The sequence below is a fragment of the Cololabis saira genome, chromosome 3, assembly GCF_033807715.1.
Source record: "Cololabis saira isolate AMF1-May2022 chromosome 3, fColSai1.1, whole genome shotgun sequence".
NCBI lineage: Eukaryota > Metazoa > Chordata > Actinopteri > Beloniformes > Belonidae > Cololabis > Cololabis saira.
The window spans coordinates 28446508-28468768 of NC_084589.1; the positions used below are offsets into that span (position 1 = coordinate 28446508).

At 38.1% G+C, this 22261-nt stretch overlaps 3 protein-coding genes across 5 annotated transcripts; 1 reads left to right on the plus strand and 2 right to left on the minus strand.

The window, feature by feature from the left end:
* Window positions 1-2386: 2386 nt before the first annotated feature.
* Window positions 2387-11927, plus strand: trpv6 (transient receptor potential cation channel, subfamily V, member 6). 2 transcript variants are annotated; one of them, XM_061717046.1, is made up of 17 exons: window positions 2387-2718; window positions 2950-3097; window positions 3224-3321; window positions 3405-3527; window positions 4211-4351; window positions 4517-4615; window positions 5242-5417; window positions 5523-5669; window positions 6407-6486; window positions 6585-6720; window positions 7031-7117; window positions 7213-7289; window positions 7380-7545; window positions 7684-7750; window positions 7867-8135; window positions 8219-8325; window positions 10019-11926. In XM_061717046.1, exons 2-17 carry the CDS (start codon window positions 2967-2969, stop codon window positions 10266-10268), a joined length of 2154 nt encoding a protein of 717 aa, XP_061573030.1. In that variant the 5' UTR covers window positions 2387-2718; window positions 2950-2966; the 3' UTR covers window positions 10269-11926. The 2 variants fall into 2 exon arrangements, with proteins under 2 accessions (XP_061573030.1, XP_061573031.1); XM_061717047.1 differs by lacking the exon at window positions 2387-2718 and having other exon boundaries at window positions 2954-3097; window positions 10019-11927.
* On the minus strand, window positions 10444-17177 carry si:dkey-26c10.5 (uncharacterized protein LOC563797 homolog). 2 transcript variants are annotated; one of them, XM_061717049.1, is made up of 7 exons: window positions 16993-17177; window positions 16646-16744; window positions 13599-13703; window positions 13249-13371; window positions 12632-12783; window positions 12412-12509; window positions 10444-11004 (listed from the first exon to the last, which is right to left on the minus strand). In XM_061717049.1, the coding sequence occupies exons 1-7, from the start codon at window positions 17078-17080 to the stop codon at window positions 10878-10880; spliced, it is 792 nt and encodes a 263-aa protein (XP_061573033.1). In that variant the 5' UTR covers window positions 17081-17177; the 3' UTR covers window positions 10444-10877. The 2 variants fall into 2 exon arrangements, with proteins under 2 accessions (XP_061573033.1, XP_061573034.1); XM_061717050.1 differs by lacking the exons at window positions 16646-16744; window positions 16993-17177 and adding an exon at window positions 13781-13972 and having other exon boundaries at window positions 10458-11004.
* Window positions 17178-17567: 390 nt separating this feature from the next.
* Window positions 17568-22069, minus strand: zgc:92606 (uncharacterized protein LOC100000242 homolog). The gene is made up of 5 exons (XM_061717051.1): window positions 21885-22069; window positions 19605-19694; window positions 19247-19325; window positions 18572-18690; window positions 17568-18059 (listed from the first exon to the last, which is right to left on the minus strand). Exons 2-5 carry the CDS (start codon window positions 19692-19694, stop codon window positions 17994-17996), a joined length of 354 nt encoding a protein of 117 aa, XP_061573035.1. The 5' UTR covers window positions 21885-22069; the 3' UTR covers window positions 17568-17993.
* Window positions 22070-22261: the final 192 nt, after the last annotated feature.

Genomic DNA, 22261 nt, shown 5'->3' on the forward strand with positions numbered 1-22261 from the left:
TGAATATAACCCTTCACCTTCCAAGGTAGTGTATGAATAGTGTGTGAACGGCTGACCATCAGCAGTACTGTACATACCATGCATATTAGATGGTTTTCATAAAGAGTCATTTTCAGGGTTATGCTCTTTACTGTAATAAACTAATCCATTTATTGTGGGTATGTGTTTGCTGCAAAAAATAAATAACTTTAATATGTCTCCCTGGGCAGAACAATTACTGCTGTTCCTTCATGGCTAGAAAGTAAACAAGCAACTTATTTCAGTTATTTATTTTTTATTGACTTTTCCATTATTTATGTGAGGTTCAGTGTGAGGTTCAGTGTTCAGTGACACCTTGGCACTACTTTGAGGCACTACATGGGGTGCCGTCCTGGCTCCACTGGTCTATGGCTGCCCCACCCTCAATAGTCCTGGTTCAAATCCCAGCTGGGGCCTTTCTGTGTGCCGTTTATACCCTCTCCTGTGCTTATTCCAGCTTCCTCCTGCAGTCCAAACACATGCATGTCAGGACAAATAATTTTTCTAAATTGACCCTGGAAGTAAATGTGTGTGGATGTTTGTATCTGTGTGGCCATTTGATGAACTGGCATCTTGTCCAAATGTCAAACATCAAAAAACAAGATGCAAAACAGAAATGAAAATCAAGTTAATTTTATCCGCAATTTTATTTCAGTTAAGTTAGCATTGTTCATTTAAGTTTTTGTCTAGTTTTCATTTTATAATATATTATATTATATATTATATTTTATTATGCTTTAATAACTCGGTTCCTGTCCAGAGTGCATCCCAGTCTTTTGCCATTTTGCTTCAGCAGATCCCTGTGACCCTGAAAAAAAAAGTCTTTATTGATAAAACTTCAATAGGAAGTATCTGCTTCAGTCAGAAGCAGATGCAGAAGAAACAGACTTTAAAAGGTTTAAACTTCTGTTCATTGTCTAAAAATATAAAACAGGCTTCTAGGTTTGTTTTGTTTTTTGTTTTGCTTTTTTTAATTACATGAGTACTCCAGTACTAGTATTGTAATATATCAGTAATCATGTGTTTTTTTTTCTGTCAATGAAAATTACCATAACCTCTGGATGACTGATTAAATCTCATTACTAAATTACAGACAACTATCAGAAGGACTTAGAGGATGAGGAAGGTTCTCCTTGACATTAGTCCTGTCATGAATTATCTAAAGTTGTATTTAATTCTAAAGGTGCTTAATCAAACAGCTTTCGATGAAGAGTTTGGAAGAATCGGGGTGTTAAGACTGAAACACAGCTCATGTATTTTGTTTCAGGTGTATTGGGTGCCTCATGTAATGATCATTTTCCACCGGGTTCAGTAAGCCGGTATGGGTGTAACAAATGTAGCAGATGTGCATGTAATAATTGTTTTCTGTGGTGTCGCGACTCAAATTAACACACTGTCCAGAAACAGTGAGCACAAAAACCACAAAATCGTGTTTTTATGCTGTTATTGTTTCCTTATAAAGATATTAATGGTGTGGAAACCATTGGTCTTTATGACACTGCTTAAAAATGATGCTCCCCGTCTAGTAAACAGCTATTATCTTCACAATACAAAATGACGGCCACATCTGCAGCCATTAGCGGAGCCTCCTATGGAGTCTTCCTAAACCTTGTTTATCCTGTGGCTAACCAGTCTCTTAGTCATGATCTATAAACGGTGCAAAAAAATACCTGAACGCAACAGCTGTGTTGCTCGGAAATGTTGCTTAAGTTGACTGAATCAGCAGTTTACAACTATTTCAAAGGTGTTGAAACTAAATCTGTGGTTCTTTATCAGTTGGCTGCCACAACTCTTGAAAAATGCAACCTCCAGATAACAAAATGTACCCTTAGCTTTGTTTTCTCCCTTCAAAGGAAAGTGACATGCTCTCATTGGCCGCCCTATAAATGCTCATTATGGTCTTTGTACTACAGCAATTACCCTACCTGCGATCACTCCTGTTGACACATGAATGGTGCTCAACATGTTAAATCACAGTGAATGAAACTAGTTGTGTGGTGTTTGTGAGGACAAGAGGCAACACGCTGAGCAAAATCATACGTCACCTCCATATTTTAGCCAGCAAATAATCTCATCATGGAGAAATTTGTTCAGACCAACAAAAATAATACAAGGTAGATGGCTGTGCCCTAATATGAGGTTTAGATTACAAACCTGCATTCAAGCATTTTCCAAACAGGTTTTCTTCACAGTTCACTAGAAACAATGACCGCTATGTGTGGACTGTAGTTGCAGAATTTTCATAGTGGCCATGCAGGTTTTGGTGGTAATTAGAGGAATGCAGACAGGCCTGGTGATGGCAGGGAGATACATGGGGATCAAGGACTGGACCTTTAATGCTTTACTTCTATGGTGACTGGATCATTTCAAATCAGCATGATAAAAGAGTTCCTGGTCAACAGTGAGGTGGAGCTTTGAGGGAAAGTATCTCTGCGTGACTTGTGAGCAGTGGGTGAAAGTCCCCCTGCTCATTACTGCTTCAGCGTCTCTGTCTTACCTGTCTGCTGGCCAGTCATCCTCCCTCTCCGCCCATTCATTCTCAATCCCACCACATGTCTCCTCCTTCCTGACCAGGTCATATATAATGGGGATGCCACAGGGATTTCACTTCTCCTCAAGGACATTATATTTGTTTCCTGTTTTGAGGGTTATGACTGAGAATTCAAAGAAGTTCAGGAGCAGCACTTTAATTGTTTGAAGGTAAGACAATCTTTTACTTCTCTCTTATTTAAATGTATTCTCAATGTTTTATTATTTTACTTTATTTTACTCCTGGACACAAACTTGATAAAACAATGTCTATACAAAAACACACACATTTGTAGGTTTAAATAAAGACTATTTGTGGCTGCTAAATTCTACTGCACTCATTATTACTTATTACTCCTTTTTTTAATTTAACTTTATTCTGATCCTCCTCATGTCTTCCAGCTGAGCATCAAGTGTCGATGTCGCCGTCTCTGGCCAGATCGGCTCCAAGCGAGCTCAACCATTGGTGGAGCCAGCTGAGGTTTCGCCTTCAGAACAAGAAAGGATGGAACGAGATGTTGGATGAGACTTTTCTGAACTTCACCAAAAAGTAATAAATTCATATTTGATAACATATTTTTCTGCTTTTCAACAAATAATTGGGCTTTAAGTTGTGTATTAAATCATTTTATTTACAATATTAGTGATGTTTAATCTTTGTCTTTGTGTTTTTCAGCATAAATGACATTCCTATCTTCTATGCGGCTAAAAACAACAGTGTTGGTTGCATCAAGAAACTGCTAAGCTGTGCATCCACCAACATCTTTGAAAGAGGTAAGACAGACCTGGGATTGCAAGCTTTACTGTGTTTGCCCTTGTAGTGCTGTAATCTAAGAAATGGTGATCCTTTTGTGTAGGGGCCCTCGGTGAGACAGCCCTTCATGTTGCCGTGATGAACGACAACCTGGATGCAGCCGTGGCCCTAATGGACGGAGCTCCTGAGCTCATCAACGAGCCCATGACCTCTGAGCTTTTTCAAGGTACACAGACTTAAACACTCATGAACTAATAGATGCAGGCAGAAACACACGACCTGAGCTCTGAAAGAAGAAATGAGAAGAAATGCAAAAGACATGTGGTTTGAACATGGAAACCAAAGTATTTCTGCTGATCAGCAAAACCTGATTTTATTATGAAAGTGACAAAAAAATGATGAAAATAAAAATACAGCTTTACAATATGATAAATAACTTGAGCAAAAGATCCAAACTTTACATGACGCAGCTTTTACTAAGTCAAGACTAAACAGAGTTGCATTAAACAAGCCAATATAAGGCTCACAAGTCCAAAACGGATCTTCTCATGACCTCTTCTTTCATGACCACAAAATAAGGAACAATGAAACTTGATGCAAACTTGTTATTTCAGCAGCCAGGGTCACTACAACTGAGAATGAAAACAAGACTTGATATGATATGATATTGATATTCAAAACATTGGACGTTTCTTGGCTATGTCACCGGAGGCTTCCCTTAAAGTGCATTTCTGACTTTAAATTGAGATTAAAAGAAGGAAAAAAGGGGGGTTGGATCCAAGTGACTGTCTGTGTCGTGTTTGTTTAGATCGTTTTGAGAGCTCAAAATACAAATGTCAAATCTACAATAGTGTCCTCACCATAAAACTGTTAATTTACAGAAGACTGCCCTGTGTAACTCTACCTCAGGTGTTACTCCTCTCCATATTGCTGTGGTGAATCAGAACATCAATCTGGTTCACCATCTGATCATCCGTGGCAGCGATGTCGCCACACCCCGAGTCACCGGTTTGTACTTTAGGAAGCGGATAGGAGGTCTTCTGTACTATGGTAAGTCGGCATGATCTTTCAATAAAAACTAAAACACAGTCAGGTATTAAAATTGCTACGAACGAGTTTCAATGAAAAGAGAAAGAGCTGCCAAATTTAACGAAATGTTGTGTTTTTTGCAAGCAGCTATTTTTTTTCTTTTTTTAATATGCATTTGGTCCACAGGTGAGCACATCCTGTCTTTTGCTGCATGCGCTGGGAATGAGGACATTATAAACATGGTGATTGATGCAGGAGCCAGCACCAGAGTCCAGGATTACAGAGGTGTGAAATGCTAATCCATGAGTTAAACACAATTATTTCATATCAAAGCGGCAAAGAGGTGTTTCAGTTAAACAAGCAGCAAATCTTTACATTAGAGAAGCTTCAACAACTGAATTTGGAGTAGTTTAGTTTAAAAAGAACAAAATGTTTATTTACCAACTCAATGCTAGCTACTTTCCTGTCAATGGATTCATTACTCAGTCTACAGATCCGCTGTAGGGTGGAACTGATTTCTTGGTGTCCAGTAATGAAACTGCCCTGAGGTGCAAGAAAACAACACAACCAGAAAAACAGCAACATTTTTAAAACACAGAAACATGTGAGAAAACACAGTAACACAACTGGAAACACAGCATTTCAGAAAAACTGACACATTTCAAAACAGTCAAGAAAAAGAAAATCTGAAAACTTTGTCACAAGATCTTTAAACAAATGTCATAAAGCACTAGAAGATACAAATACAGCAATAATGGTCATACACACATCAACGAAAATACAACAAGTGTGACATTTTTCTTTTGTGTGTGCATTTGTATTTTGCACCTCAGTGGATCTGCAGCTTTGCATTTCATCTGTCAGTTACAGTAGGTAACAAATCTTTCCTGCACCCTCCCCCTGTCTTCTAGGCAACACATTGCTTCACATTTTGGTTCTGCAGCCCAACAAGACGATTGCCTGCCAGGCCATTGACCTGATTGTGGCACGCGATGCAGAGATGGACCAGTCAGTGTCACTCGACCTGGTGCCCAACTACAGAGGCCTCACGCCTTTTAAACTGGCAGCCAAAGAGGGAAACACCGTGGTGAGTGCAGAGCACAGAGGTGGCCACATGGTGCAAAATGAAAGGTGGGGTAGATTATGTCACTAATCCTATCTGTCGTGCTGGGATTCCCTGTGGCTCTCTCAGGTATTTCAGCACCTGGTTATCAAAAGGCGTGTGGTCCAGTGGAGTCTGGGCCCTCTGAGCTCTCACCTGTACGACCTGACAGAGATCGACTCCTGGGCCGACAGCATGTCGGTGCTCGAGCTCATCGTTTCCAGCCCGTGCAGAGAGGTACAAGAAAATACATATCTCATAACCCAAGGAGGCTCCAGTCTGATTTACCAGAAATAAATGTTAACCCTTGTGCTGTCTTCGGGTTAAGGGAGGGTGAAGGGAGAAAAGAAGGAATGAAGGAAAGAAGGAAGTAAGGAAGAAAGGAGAAAAGAAGGAAAGAAGGAAGGAAGTAGGAAAGGGAGTAAGGAAGGGAGAAAAGATGGAAGGGGGGGAGAAAAGAAGGAAGTAGGAAAGGGGGTAAGGAAGGGAGAAAATATGGAAGGGAGGGAAAAAAGAATGAAAGAAGGAAGGAATTAGGAAAGGGAGTAAGGAAGGGAGAAAATATGGAAGGAAGGGAGAAAAGAAGGAAAGAAGGAAGGAAGGAGAAAAAAGACAGAAGGAAGTAGGAAAGGGAGTAAGGAAGGGAGAAAAGATGGAAGGAAGGAAGGAAGGAAGTAGGAAAGGGAGTAAGGAAGGGAGAAAAAAAGGAGAAAATGAAAGAAGGGAGGGAGGAAGGAAGGAATGAAGAAAAGAAGGAAAGAAGGAAGGAAAAGGAAAGAAGGTAATAAAGGAACAAATGACGAAAAGGAGGTAGGAAGAAAAAGGAGTAAAGGAGGGTAAAAAAAGGAGGAAAAGAGGAAAGGAAGAAGGAAGAAGAGAGCAGGAGGAAAGAAGGATAGAAGAATTGGGTCATTTTGACCCAAAGACAGTACAAGGGTTAACAGAATACTAAAAATACACATTTTGTTGTTCAGGCAAGAAGGATTCTGGAGGTGACTCCTGTGAGGCAGCTGGTCAGTCTGAAGTGGAACCTGTATGGAAAACACTATTTCAGGTAGGAGTTGTTTTATTTTGCTGTGTCAGAGTTAAACTATCTGACCTGACCACAGTGTTTCACACAGTGTTTTTCTTTTTCTTTTTTTCTTTTGTCAGGCTGCTACTGCTGCTGTACCTCTTGTACATCGGGACCTTCACGCTGTGTTGTGTGTTTCGCCCTCTAAAGGATATTTCTGAAAACTACACACGCTCAGACATGGACAAAACCATCAAGATCCAAAAGACACTCAACGTAGGTTACGGTCATGAAATGAGTGAAACTAGTAAGAGTGTATTATCAAACCGTGGTACATTTACTTATGCTTTTCCTTCATCACGGCACCACAGATGCTTTTACCTAAACTTGGAAAAGTAGCATAAAAACTTGAGTTATGGCTCTGCCTTGAAATAGATCAAGTCCTCACAATGACAATCAAACCTTAACTTTTCCTAAACTTTTTCCAGAGTTATGCAAGAGCTTGAACAGTAAATGAGAGGACCTGATTTCCTATGAGACATATCCAGCTTCGTTCACTTCTTGTTTGGTTGATTGTCTTTCCCAGGAGAGTTATGTGGTTTATGGAGACAGATTGCGGCTGGCAGGAGAAATCATCAGCGTTCTAGGAGCTTTTGTCATCCTGGTTTTGGAGGTACGTACGTGTCTCATCCATTGTCTTTGCACTCAATGTAAATACACCCGTGGTGTATTTCAGTAACAAAAACGTCTGTATCACTTTCCCCACAGATTCCTGATATACTGAGAGTGGGAGCAAAGCGATATTTTGGCCAAACTGCACTGGGGGGACCTTTTCATGTCATCCTGTAAATAAAAACACTCATTAGGCTTAAAATGCCACCATAATGTGGCTGAATGTGTAACCTTCCTGCTGTTGCGTGTGCTGTTTCCCCCAGGATCAGCTATGCCTCGTTGGTGGTGCTGCTGTGTGTTTTCAGAGCCTGTGAGGTGCAGGGGGAGGCCGAGGTGATGGCGGTGTGTTTAGTCCTCGGATGGTGCAACGTCATGTTCTTCGCCCGCGGCTTCGAAATGCTCGGTCCCTATGTTATCATGATACAGAAAGTAAGAATAAGCTCACTGCAGCTTATTGGTATTCATGTGGCATTTTGTTTCATTCTCACACCTGTGCCCATATTTTTTAACGTGTTGTTTTGGTTTTCAAGGCTCACCTATTTGGGCTTGTGTCTCATTTCCTCCTAGATTATATTTGGAGACCTCACAAAGTTTATGTGGCTGAGTTTCATCGTGCTCACTGGGTTTTCCACCTGTGAGTATATTATTGGCAATGCCAGACAATTTCAGCTTGACAAAAACATTGGCACGCTTATGAAGCTAAGACAAGAAAGTAAATTGAGAGGATAACAACAACTTTATCCGTCTTAGCCCTATGGATGGTGTACATGACGCAGGATCCAGATTCCCTCCCTTCATACCGCTCCTTCCCCATCACCCTCTTCTCCCAGTTTGAGCTCAGTGTGGGGCTCATTGATCTCCCCGTGGATAACACAATCAATACTCCCCCCATCGTCCATGTGCTGCATGTCACCTTCTCTGTGGTCTCCTACATCCTGCTGCTCAACCTGCTGATTGCCATGATGAGCGACACACACTGGAGGGTAGCTCAGGAGCGAGATGAGCTCTGGAGAACTCAGGTAACACACACACACACATACGGTTACACACTTAAAGATAGCCACTGCGTAAGAATGATTACAGTTGTGATGTCCTCATGCAGGTGGTGGCTACAACTCTGATGCTCGAGAGGAGACTTCCCCGCTGTTTGTGGCCTCGTCTCGGAGTTTGCGGGCTTAACTATGGCCTGAAGGAGCGCTGGTATCTCAGGTAAGATACTGTAGCACCAGGAGCAGAAAAAGAGGCCAGAGAAGAAAGAAAAACACAAAAACAGGAAAAACATAAATCAAAAAATTGGGATTATGTCTAGGTTGAGTGTTTATTAAAAGAATAATAAAAAGGTAAAAACAAAACATTTTTTATAATGTTTTATCATGGATATATTGTCATTGCTTGTTTAGAATTTGCTGGAAATACCTTTCCAAAATGTTGAGAAAAGCTGAAACAAAAGACTAGAAAAGATCTCAGATATGTTCAGTTCACTGTGGACAGCAGTGTCCAAATATTTCAACAAGAAGAGTTAGGCAATAAGGTCATTTGACTTGATATGAAAAGTTCAACTTAATGTCAAAACTTCAGTGAACATGGAAGGTTTAAAGTTGATACCGTGCCTGGATTAGGGACACCGGGGATTCATCCTGGAGCCAGGCTGAAGTGAGAGCCTTGTAGGTGAGCTATTATTGATTAGGTCTTTTCCCATGGGGTGTCCCCGGCACAGCCTGAAAGACCTAAATAGCACCACCCTTCTGTGTACAATCACCTGACAAAGATGCCATAAGGACCCAGACGTAGCTTGTTTGGCAACAGTCTGAGACAGAGCTGTGGTGGTCTGATCCCCAGATGCTGAAACTGGCTATGGAAACATGGGACATCAAATTACAAGATAGACATCTTGCAAAAGTTAGAGATGTATCTGTTAGCGATAGTTGGGCTGACTTTAATTTACAGCACAAGCTCTGAAACCCGTCACCTGAGAGAAGCTTGAACATCTCCCACTGAACATTAAAGTATTCCCTTCCCTCGTGATGCAGCGGTATGGACAAACATAAGGTGGTTAGCTCCAGTCATGCTGGTAATACATCCATAAACTCCTCTGCACCCCCACTGCAACCAGCAACTGGTTAGTTTAATTAATACAAAGAGTATAAAACTGAAATAAAATCAGCTTTCCAGCCCTAAATCAAATGTATTATATTAATTTGTCTATTTAGTGAACAAACCCTTTCATCCATCCATGTTTCCTTTTTTGTACATTTGCTTTGACCTGTTCAGGGTTAGGGGGTGGGGATGAGGTGGCATAAATAAAATAAAAAAACAGAGATGGCATCAGGAAAGTGTGCAAACACCAAACAGAAAGGCTTCAGCCAAAATATGCACTGGTAAGTCGCTGCTGTGAGATCATAGCACTCAGCACGGTGTGGTGTTGACCTTGGTGGTATTTTAGTTTATGTTTGGATATTTTTTGGAGTCTCTGTGACGAGGATAGCTAAATGCCTTGTCACCATATGACTCATAAAGCTGTTTACCTACCGAGATTTACCATCAGTGCTATTATTTACTGTGAGCTGTTGACCGAAGCTGAGTGGCCCATTCTTGCTTGTCAGGTATGACATAGGCTGTAATTAAACTATTTAAGAGGGTTATTTTGCTCCATTTTACATTCTTGCTGTCTTTAATGAGAAACCTTATCAAACTAGTTCCAGTGTTTGGATTGGTGCAAGTTTTATTTACTGAACAAACAAATGTCCAAATGTCAAATTTGTATGCTTCCAAACAAATAACACACTTGGAAGAAAACATACAGTATATTCAGAGTTTCATTAAAGGCTTTTAAGCAGCCAACAGACAGTGACAGTATTTATTTTAAACAAGTATGTCCTCTGTTTGTGTATCATCTTTGCAGGGTAGAGGACAGAAATGACCCCATGATGCAAAAGATGCGTCGTTACATCAAAGTCTTCTCAAAGGAGGATGAAAAGGAGGGACTGGAGAAGTCCGACACAATGAAGGAAACGCCGATTCTCAGGCCAAAAAACAGAGGATGTAACAACAGGCGGGCTCTGGCCGGTTGGGAGGTGATTCGTCACAGTGCTTTAGGTTTGGAGATGGAGAAGGAGGATGCAGAGGAGGACCAGGACATCAAATATGTTTGAAATGATTTTCTGAGACCTTCCTTCAGCTTAAAACCCTAAACATTTGGACTAGACGCAAAGTCTTGATGCGTTTCATGAACTTGAAAAAGAAGATTATTCTTTCTATTTCTATATACAGTATATATAGTCAACAGTGCAATTATTCCTGCAGTATTATGCAATAGAAAAGAGTGTGTTATTTTTATAGTGATATATAAAGTAGGGGAAACAGTAATATATGCTCAACTAGAATAAAGTGACAGATTCTACTCATATTGTAGTTGGATGACTTCTTTAATATGATAATAAAAACATTTTTAAGACAAACTTACTGGGCTTCATTCATATTCAGCCGGAAATTGTATCATACAGTATAAACCAGTAATGTTCATGCGATTAGAGCACAAGAATGAAAAAATTTGGTGCAAAATATGCACAAGTTTATAAGAAAATACAGCTTTGAAAATTGAGCAACACAGCTTATCAAAAGTTAAATATAAAACTATTAGTTAAGAAGCTTCATTATCTCTCTTTGCTGGACACTGCTGATTGGATATGACATGGAAACTCAAATCATTTTCTTTGTTACGGAGGAAGTGATTATTTTTCTGTTTGAAGCCGCAGATGCCATCACATCTGCAGATGGCAGATGAAGTAGGTGGAGGATTGACAGTTAGCTCTGATCCAGTTCTTCTTAGAACGACTCTCAGTGTTGAGGAGAGCGCAGTCCCCGCCTGCGCTAGCGTCTGTCCAGTAACTGCAAACATAAGAAAAGAAAAAGAGTATTGGACTATGATCACAAGGCATTGTCATCATTTTAAGTGAATGAGAAAGAGAATAAAGCCTTGACTTTGCTTGGAAAAGGTCCAAAATGCAGATGTAAGAAACACAAGGTGAGATTTGTTCCATAGGGTTAGTACAGAGTGTTTAGAGAAAGAAGATTTTATGAAGAATTAATGTTATATTTCTATAAACTGTTTTGATCCATTTTGCTTTTCTTAAAAAATAAGTGTAGAACACATGTGTATATACCAACACATAAAAATGTCGAAATATTTCCTACAAAACGTAGAAGAAGTGAAACACATGCTTGTTACTAATGCACAGGTTGGGTTGGGTTTTTTTTTTTTAGATGTGGCAAGAAGAAATGCAATATAGAAAAACTTGGTATATGTATAATACATAAGTGGATGTATTCAGTAAATAATTTAAATTAAATGTCTCTAGAGCAGTTGTGGGAACATTTTTCTTTTCATAGGGCTGTATTCCCACAGCTGAACTTGACAAAGGGCCATGTACTGGACAATTTAGTGAAAGAATGAACAAGTTAATTACAAAATTAGCTCAGTTTATCATTTCCATTATTTATTTAATTCTCAGATGGTTTATTCAATTCCACAAGCTTGCAGTATAGTTTTTTTGGTAAATCACTTCTGCAAATTTGTTTGCAGCCAACTATTTCAACGAGGCGTTTTCTTCATTTAACATCAGTGAGACATTTGTACGAGAGTTAATGCCTAATTAAAACAAACATTCTTCAAAACATCATCACTCAATTTGCAATCTATACTTTTGACAAATAGTGGATAAAGTCACAACTTTCTGAAAAAACTTTGCATCTGAAGCCTTTTTTTCAAGTGGTTATTAGTCCCGTCTGATTGTAGACCGCTGGCTTTGCTTTAGGGAAGTGAAATGACATTAAAAGGGTAGAATTTGTTTTCAGTCATCTTGAGAATCTTTGCCAAATGATTTTTTGTTTGTTTTTCTTAAATAAAAGTTTGTGTTGTATCATTTTTGTTTGGGTAGAGCCAGACTGACACTGTCTGGGGACCACATCTGGCCTTCGGGCCAATTAGCCAATACATCATGTCCACATCTTTGTTACAATTGTATTTTAAAAGCTTGCTGACTTTAAATGGAGTCATATTTACTGTGGTATTGTACAGATGCTCATTATATTTACAGTTACTGAAATGTATTTTCATTTACATATATGGTCCCCATCAAGGTCCCCAGAGTGAAATGATCAAAAACCAATAAACTGTAAAAGTGGGTCATCCTAGAGATGCCTGAAAATGATTGACAAAATCTCAGAAATTGCAGTAAATTAGATTTGTTACTAGAACGCTGCATTAATTCATTCAAGTTGCTTCTCAAAAATCACCTCTTCTGCAGCGGGCTCTTGTCGACCCAGTTCCAGTTGGAGTCCGTGTGTTTCAGTCCAATCCAGTACATCAAGTTCCCTTTCGTCGTCAGGAAATCCTACAAGGGAGGGAACCATCCAAAGCTTTATTCACACAATGTGCAAATCATTACAATTCAACAAACTGCAAGGTGATACAGCGCGGCCACAGAAGGAAGTGAGGGCGTGGAATCAGATTCACCTGAACGTCCTGGCTGGTGATGACAGCCAGGGATCCACCACTGGAGGAGCAGTTTCGCTGACTGTCAGCCCACGACAGCCGGAATGTGGAGAGAAAATAACAGGATCGGCCGTAAGGCACCCACCCAGGAGCACACTGCTGGCATCCTTTGCCTGGAGGGAGAAAGAGATCCAGTACAGCAAAGGCTCAAAAAGATCAAAGGATAAAGATATAAAACAGCCTACAAATATGGAATAGCTTTTCTGGATAAGTTGATAAAACAAATGCACGCATGCACAAAGAGCTCCTCTTTTTTCTTTAATGCATTCAGTTTGTTTTATTTTTCTTTGTATAACCTAAAACCATCTTTTTTCAATTTTTTTTTTAAATCAACACACACACACTTGCAGTTTTCATGTGTCCATGTCCATTCTGTTATAGTCTAAACATAATCAGAATCTTGGATTAAATACAGTTACTTCCTCTGACGCCTTTTAATGGCTGCTAAAAATATATAATGAGTGTCATTGTGAAAGCAGAACTATCACCAAAAACATGGTGACGCGGAGCGAGTTAGACGTCTTCTTGTTTTTTCCACATTTTTATGATGCTGCACTTATTTGCACCTTCATACTCACTTTTGTATTGGATGTTAGGAAACTGATGCTGGCACTCCTCCAAGCTGCATGTCGGAGGGAGATTATTCCTGTCAACTGCTGGAGTTTCTTTTCCCTCTGAACAGAGCGAGGATCCAGTTTGGACTAGAAATCAAAGCACAGTGGGAGGAGATATGAGGGCAACAAAAATGCCCAGAGGCTGCTCTGCAGCTGCCATACTATCCTGCACGATCTATTATTGTTATGAAGAAAAAGATGGATCAGTGAAATGGTATTGCTGAATAGGACTGTTTCCTAGCACTTTTATAATCTGCTTTGTAGCTACATGCAAAATCTAATTGTTATGGTGCTTCATGGCTCTGGACACTCACGTTTCACCCCGAGGACAATGATCACCAGCAGAAGCACCAGGCAGACTATTGAGAGGAATAAACACGCAGCTCGGTACAGACGAGTGTTTCCTTCATCTTGTTTTCCTGAGGAAAAAGAGATCAACCAAATGTTGTTGAGCACAGACTAGTCACCATCTTGGCTAAAAACAGCTGCATCCTACCTTTCTTTCCCTCCAGTTCAACCGATAACTTGGATGACAAGTTCTCACTGGCTTCATCTTTTTTATCTTCAACATAAGTGCGGAAGAATTTGATGTACATTGAGAGAAATGTCCTGGTGTTTGTGTGTAGGCTTGTTTTTAGTCGTGCGTGCTCCTTCTTCTGCTGACTCACAACTGCCTGCAACAATTTACTTTTAAGACCCTCCTCCCCTTTTGTCTTATCGCCATAGAAACCACCACAGCCTTCAGTGATTACTAAATTATGCAGGAAGCACAGTGGACGGCTTGTCCTTGAATGCTCCAAATGTTAATATCTTTCCATGTCACTTATTGGGAATAAGTGTGTGAGTGTCTGAAAGTGAAAAACAACACCCGTCACAGACTTGCATCCTTTTTGAAAACAACAGATAGGATTTCATCGGAGGTCACTTCAGATCAGTTTTTGCTGAAACGCAACATCCAGGCGGCACCAGTAAGAGATATTAAAACAGCATGTCTCTAAACATTAGATCATGGAGCAAAATCTTTGATTGAAACAAGACCAGATGGAAAACCAAGCAACACTCTGCTATTGCAATTGTGCATCAATCTTTTTTCTTTCTTATTTTACAACTAAAAAACACTTTAAAAAGTGCATGACACAGTTGGCAAATCTTGCAATATAACATCTTGCTTTTTTTTTTTATTTGTAACGTGGCCCTAAATGGTACAAATAAGGGCACAGAAGGCAGATGATGAGTTAGAAAGCATTTACATGAAAACAGAACCACAAATACTTCCTCAACAGCAAGTGATGTGGTTGAAGTGAAGCATTTGTGCTTTCTTGGTAAACATTTCAGATGGACATGTTTACTTTCCTTGTGTGAAGTCTGACAGATATGAAGTCCTTTAGAAGGCCAGAGCATCACTGCAACACCATGATGACGCATTTTGTTATCAGTGTTTTTTTTCCTGTATTTGAGATGCACTTACTGACTTTCAAATCTATTTCAATACAATCTGAGTTTATGCATTCATTGTTAACAATATTAAATATTCAGTGAAAGTGAAAAATATCACTTCCACTGGATATTTTTAGAAGACTTTTGTTTAAAAATACATTCTAATGAAGTTCAGGACTGGTTATTTGCAGTGTTGTAGCTTATGTTTGTCAAAATTGTAGACGTTTCTGAAATTTAAATAATTGGAAAATTCACTGGAACAGATACTTTTTTTTGCCGACATATGAGAAATACTGTCAACTAAGCTAAAACCAGGTATAATTTTTTAATGTTACAGTAATTTATGGAAAGCAAAAGATCTGCAATTATTTTATGTTTTCCCCATATGGGCGTTCTGCATGAAGTGCTGTCAGTAATCGACCGTACTGCCACACCTACTGCTGGTAAGACCACGGACAAAAACACATCTTTTTTTGGATTCACCCTGTTCACATTAAAATATGTGACCTTTATTGTACCCACGGCTAAGATAAAGGTCTGGTGATGGTAAATACACACAAAAAAGTTAGATTTTTTTAGAGCAGATGGAAATTGTGCACGGCAGAAGTTACAAAACTTCCAAATAAGGCAGCAGAATTAGGCAGCAGAGAATGTGAATATTTAGCTTTTTCGTATTTGTATTTATTTTGTATTTGTATGTATTTATTTAGCACAATTTAAAAAATAGTGCAAGGAGGGAACGAAGCCCAGAGGGCTTGTACAGAGTTCCACTCCCGTCATCTACTGTAAACAGAAAATTAAATGTACAAATATAGGAAAACTCTAATTATAAACATGAAAAGAAAACAAAGATACATAATAGAGAATACATTAAAAAATTAGGACATGATATGTTTTTTCAGCAATTTTTTGAAGGATATAAATGACAATGTGGACCTCAGAGACATATCTAAATTGTTCCAGAGTTTAGGACCTCTAAAATATTAAACTGATGAGAAGATGTTCGACAGAAGGGTAAATGTAGATTGACACTGTGTCTAGTTGAGTATGAATGCAAGTCAGATGAAAACCTAAAGAAATTATGAAAGGTGTCCGGAAGATCTTGCTTATTGTTGATAAACTTGTGCACAAATAAACATGAGTGAAAAACATTGAGTTTATGAATCGGTAATATAGAGTATTTTTTGAACAGAGGTGTGGATGGATTATGTCTATTAGACATAGAGATTGATCTCAGGAATCTCTTCTGGATTATCAGTAGTTTGTTAAGGAAAGATGGATAAGTTGCAGACACGACAATATTACAGTAATTCATATATGGAAACAGAAAACTATAATACAAAGTTAAGTGAGCGGAGTTCTTATGTTTCTTATTTAAAAGTAGCCTTAATGGGTTTCACTCGCACAACCCCGCCCTCCCCCAAAGAGGAACTCATATATTTTCCAAGAATAAAATAGAAACCCAGTTTAAACTCTCAGAAATACAATATATGGTGCAATTCTTCTATGAATCGTCAAGTGTTGATGTTTTCAACTAAATTATAAAATAAAATGTAAAAAATTGAATGGTTTGTCGAAGGTCATCACTCTAATCCATTAATAGCCAACCCATTAGGATGTATGACTGTGACACTGACATGCAGAGTTATTTTCACAGGAGGTAGAAAAAGTAAAACTCTAGTTAATCAATGAATGTATAGAAAAGTTCCAAAAGGCCGTCAAAATTAAGAAAGGATGATCCTGTTTAAATTGTAGTAAATATAGATGCCCCTTTCTAGGTTTTCACAAAGGCGGACGGACGAACAGACATCGAGAGAGAGAGGCGTAATTCAAACTTGCCATCTTTGTGTGTTTCAGCCGTGCATCAAACATGCCCTGTTGTGTTTCAGACTGAAGGCGTGTGATGTTTGGGATGAAAATTTACCTCGTCTTGGTTTAAGTGGAGCCTCGCTATAAAATGTTTCAGCGTAGACATCCTCAGATGGACTTTCCAGCTTAGCGTAATGTTCGGTTTCTGCTTCCTCTAAAGACAAAAATACAGACATTTGCACAACAGACAGCTGGAATTTACCTTCGAGTAATAAACATACTTATAACTTAAATTTAGACTCAAAACAAAATACTTGACTTGATTTTTATTATTTTCTTTACCCCAATTCCACTGTGAGAATAATTACAAGGTGGCATAGGCACTGAAACAGAACTCTTCTGTTAGACGGATTGGAATTTTTCACTTTCACATTTGTCTGATCCCATTAGTTTCTAACTCACCTTGAGGTTTGACATCCAGCTTCGGTTCACTTGCCCCCTCATCTTCACCATTTCTCTCATTTTCTTTGGAGATGTCCTGCATCTCCATGGCTCCTTCCTGCTGTTTCCTCTAACTTTCGATTTACCCAGTGAGTGGCTACTCAACAGTTAGTGAAGTTATGTAACCTTTTGTGCATCGAGACAGACCATCAGATGACACTCGGCTGTGCTCAAATGCTCCCAAGTCTAAGTGTCCACAGTATATGTGACTCATCTGATTGGTAAAGACAGATCACTTCCCCATCAAGATTTTACTTGTATCCACCCCTCCACTAAACTACATGATTACGCTGCAAACAGTTTTTGCAGCGGGCTTATTTGTTCCTTTCATCACATTTACCATCAAAGTAATATGTGTGTTGGGTGAAGTTTTTTTTGTTTTTGTTTTTTAAAACACTGAGGAAATGTATATGTAAAAAAGAAGAAGAAAAAAACAACCTAAAAAACCTCATAAATCTAAATTTTTGATTGAAATTAAAAGTTTTTTTTTTCCTATTTGTATCCAGTACCTTAGGTCTGCAAACACACACACACACTTTGAATTTTTGCATTCTTTATTTTTCACAAAAGGTTTATGATAATTTACAAAAACAAAAACAATACTATTTGCATTAAATACAGATGACTGAGAAAGATAATGAGAGTTCTCTCAAATTATTTCAACACCTTCCTTTTTCAATGCAGTCGTGCTTTAAGCCTTTTATGAACCAAGTTGGTAATCCAAAGTGTACTAAAATACAACATGCTCCCCTTGGAATACTGTCAAAAGGTAAAACCCTCCCAGCAACCCCTTCTGCCTACAAAGTTTTTTTTTCCACCAAGTACTGTAGTTACTTATCAAAACTAGTTAAAACAAAAAAAGAATTGAAGTGGTGCAAAGCATTACAAGCAACCTTAACTCTTCAGACTTTCTTTCTCTCCTTTCGTTCTCTCTCCAAGTCTTTCTCCAGTCTTTTGTCGTCTTAGGCACCGTACACGCTCTCATTGCTGTAAGTCATGTAGAGGAATAAGTCTTCTTCATGGTGCTCCTGCAAAGCAAAAAAGCAGCAAATTAAGTCTAATTTCAAATGAAACTTAAAAAAATAACAGCAATTCCCCAAACTCCTCCAAAAAGGAAACAGAGCTTATATTTGCATCCAATTATAGTCAGTAATTAATTAAATGACTGCTTCAAAAATAATAATATAAAATAATATTTCATGTTTAAAATAATTTAACACATGTTAAACTTTAAAAAATGCATCCAAACTGTTCTTACTGTTATTACTGTCGGCTTTAACATTACATTATTAATTAATGTGATAAAAGTGAAACCAAGCATGATAAAAACAATTAAACTAAAACTCTTAGCTATAAAGTGCAACTCTGAAGATATTTAAGTATGTTGTGCTGGAGGGGAAATATCTGTGTTTACGCCAAAAAATTCACATTTATGTTGCAAGCATGCAACATGAATGATGACTATAAGTTCTCCTGCTAGTGGTGACTGTTTCATAGGAAAGATGAGCATGTTATCAGATGTATGGATAGAAGCAGTTACCTCATATACAGCAGAGAGAGGAAAGCTGGATGGGGGAAGGGAGTTGTTGACGAAGAAGAAGAGCGCCTCCTCTGGTCTCAAAGACATACGCTGACGGACCAGGAAGCATAATTGCCCCACTTGAAAGCAGAAGAAGATAAACAGAGCAACATGTTCAGGGTGGGGCACAAAGAGTTGTTTTGCTTCATGAAAGAGGAAGGAAAACAATAAATAAAAACTCCCAAATATTCACACAGATATGCACAAGTACATTGGTATTTTTAGAATAGAATAGAATAGAATAGTAGACTTTATTAATCTCCCAGAGGAGAAATTCAGTCGTGCAGCAGCCAAAACACACAAAAAAAAGTAGTAAACACAAAATAAACGGATAATATTTACAAGATATTTACAAATATTTCCAAAAAATTTTTTGTGCATGTTGATTGACAGCTAAGAGAAATCGCAGTTTAGAAAAGTTAAAACTGGGGCCCAGATAGCTCAGTGGGTTGAGCAGGCGTACCATATACAGAGGCTATCACCTTTGTGCAGACAGCGCAGGTTTAAATCCGGCATGTCGCTAGTCTCCACCTGTTTCCTGTCTAGCCTCTTAAAAAAAAACAAAAAAATGGCCACTACAGGCACAAAAAATATGTATGGTCATTAATTTGCTCTTCAAGTTTTTGTGAATCTCACCTGTTAAATCTGACGGCACTAGATATTTCTTCTTGTCCAGTTCAGGGGCTCGTGACCTTGGGCCCCTCTCCACAATGATCTGGAATGAAATGTTGAGCATAAACCATGACGAAGCACATTTGTTTATACAACAAAATCTAAGCAACACCACTAATAAATAATTAAAATAGGTTTAAGGGGTTCTAGATTAAATGTTCTTTGAAAAGCTGTTTTTAAATAATGACATAAATGAGCATAACTATCAATTAATTGTCTCAGTTCAATTTATCACTCAACCATTGATTTTGTGTAAACCAAACTTCATATTTAACTGTAAATAAGGCAGCATCAACAACAAATAACCCGTTGTCATACTGACCGGTATCTTGTCAGGATGCTTGGCCCGGACTCTCTCTCCCTCTGCCCTCCTCACCTCTAGTGGTACTGAGCGCTGGTACTGACTGCCCATCTGAAAACAACACAAGAAGACATGACATCTCTCACAATGGCTTTATTTACTGCACTGTAAAAGAGACAGAGCCTGGTCTGACTTCACTAATGAGTGCTTTCTATAAACACGGGGGACTGACAGGGGTACTGAAGTCATTGTGAGACGATGTGTAACAATCTTCTAATCCAGTGTTTAGCAGAATAAGGTGTTATGAATGAAATTATATCATCCTGTGTGTATAATCCACAGTCATACATTTCAAACATTTTGGATTGTTGATATCAATAACCAGGTGATATATTCAGGGTGAACAGTCAGTTACTAATGAATAAGAGGATTGCTTAACTCAATAACATAACTCAATGTATGTACACTAATGCAGTAAAATGCCTATATTTTTGACTATTGTTGCTTTATGATTGATTGAGAATTTAGACGGGGTCATTTCTTAGTATTCATGTGACCTCATTTCAACTAGAATCAGTTGACATGACTTGTCACGGATGACAATATTTTTTAAGAGCGATAGATAAGATAAGATAATCCTTTATTTCTCCCTCAATGGGGAAACTCACTTGTTAGCAGCAGTACACTTAACACACACATGCAGGGAAGGGGGTAAAAAAGTAAAAAGTAAAAAATATATATAATTACAAAATATAGACAGTATATACATGTAATATAGACAGTATATACATGTACATTTTGTATATTTTTTCTGACATTTGCATATTTATATATTTTTTTTGTACATAAGGAGACATGCCCTGTTCATTTTTATTCTATTTTATTCTTGTTCTATTTGAGATTTTCAACGTCTTGCTGCTCAGTTGTCCTGCAATTGCCCCTCGGGGATGAATAAAGTTTTCTGAATCTGAATCTGAATCTGAATACATTTACTTTGACTATAGGATATTACTTTATATTTATTTATATGTATTTAGTTTTTTTGTTTGTTCGTTTATGTATTCATTAAACGAACAAACATTACCAAAGCAGACCACGTGAAATGGTCTCATATCTTATTTTTAACCCATAAAAAGGAAGTAGAAATTAATGTCATGTCAACATGATGGTAATCAAGAGACTTGCCGTTAGCAAAATATAAAATACTCAAATATGTTTATTCTAACAAAGAATGGCTCTGGTGAATTTATTAAATATTCTGTTAATAAATAATGTTATCATTAGAATATATTCCAAGGCCATAAAATGAAGACGCCTATCCCAATTTTTTCACACCAGCAATCTCCAAAAACTACGACGGAGTATTAGGGCCAAACTAAGAAAAAAAAGAGAAGGAAATTACGAAAATAAAGTCATAATAATATGAGAATAAAGTTGTAATATTACGAGAATAAAATCGTAATATTAAATATATTATAAATATATAAATATAACTTCACAAGATGCTCAATTTCAACATTTTAACACACTCTTCCTGTTAGAGTTCTCATAAATTAACATTTTATTCTTGTAATATTACGACTTTATTCTCATAATATTACGACTTTATTCTCATAATATTACGACTTTATTCTCGTAATATTACAACTTTATTCTCATAATATGACGACTTTATTCTCGTAATATTACGACTTTATTCTCATAATATGATGACTTTATTCTCATATTGCTTTATTCTCGTAATGTTACGAGTTTATTCTCGTAATATTACGACTTTATTCTCATAAATTACGACTTTATTCTCGTAATGTTACGACTTTATCCTCGTAATATTACGACTTTATTCTATTACGACTTTATTCTCGCAACATTATGACTTTATTCTCGTTATTTCCTATTTTTTTTTTTTTTTTTGTCTTAGTTTGGCCCTAATACTCCGTCGTAAAAAACAGTTTCCTACGAGCTGCTGTGGGTGGAGTTCGCAGAAATACTCACAAATCCTAGGATTTTGTCAGTAAGAGGAAATAAAACTATTGTGCTGAAGAAAAGGCTTGTTTTTGGTTCACACAGTTCATCATCAACGCCACGTCACTCTTTACAACGCCCACATCGGATAACTCGTTGTCCTAATAAAACCAACGACAACAGGCTAATTATATATGTGAATCGTTAATTTTAATAAAAATGCCTTGTTTGCTGCAGCTAAAAAAGATAATCGTATTTTATCTATTTCAGTAGTTGAAATCGGACGCCAGCGAGCATCGGTAAGGCTATAACTGCAGCTAAATACTGCTCACATACCTTTAAAAAAGACCAAAACGCGGTTTACGCAAAACAAGTTGAATCCGGATAACCTCCAGTTGTCTCGTACGTTTCGATATTTATTAATCGGGGGATTACTTATTTTTCAAATCAAGAAAACAATCATAACATAAAGGAATACGCTCGCTCTCAAAGATGTCGACTGCTCTTCTGCACTGAACGAAAACAACAAACCGGACCACGCCCACCTGGCCCAGATCAGCCAATCACAGATGAGCTCGGAGATTGACAGTAGAATCTGTCCAATAGAAAACGAGAAAGGGCACGGCTCGACCCGTTCATTGGATGACTTTTGCTGTCTGAACAACAGATGTGGAAGCCTATTGCCGCGTTCCATTTGTCCTCGGAAGTGGGGA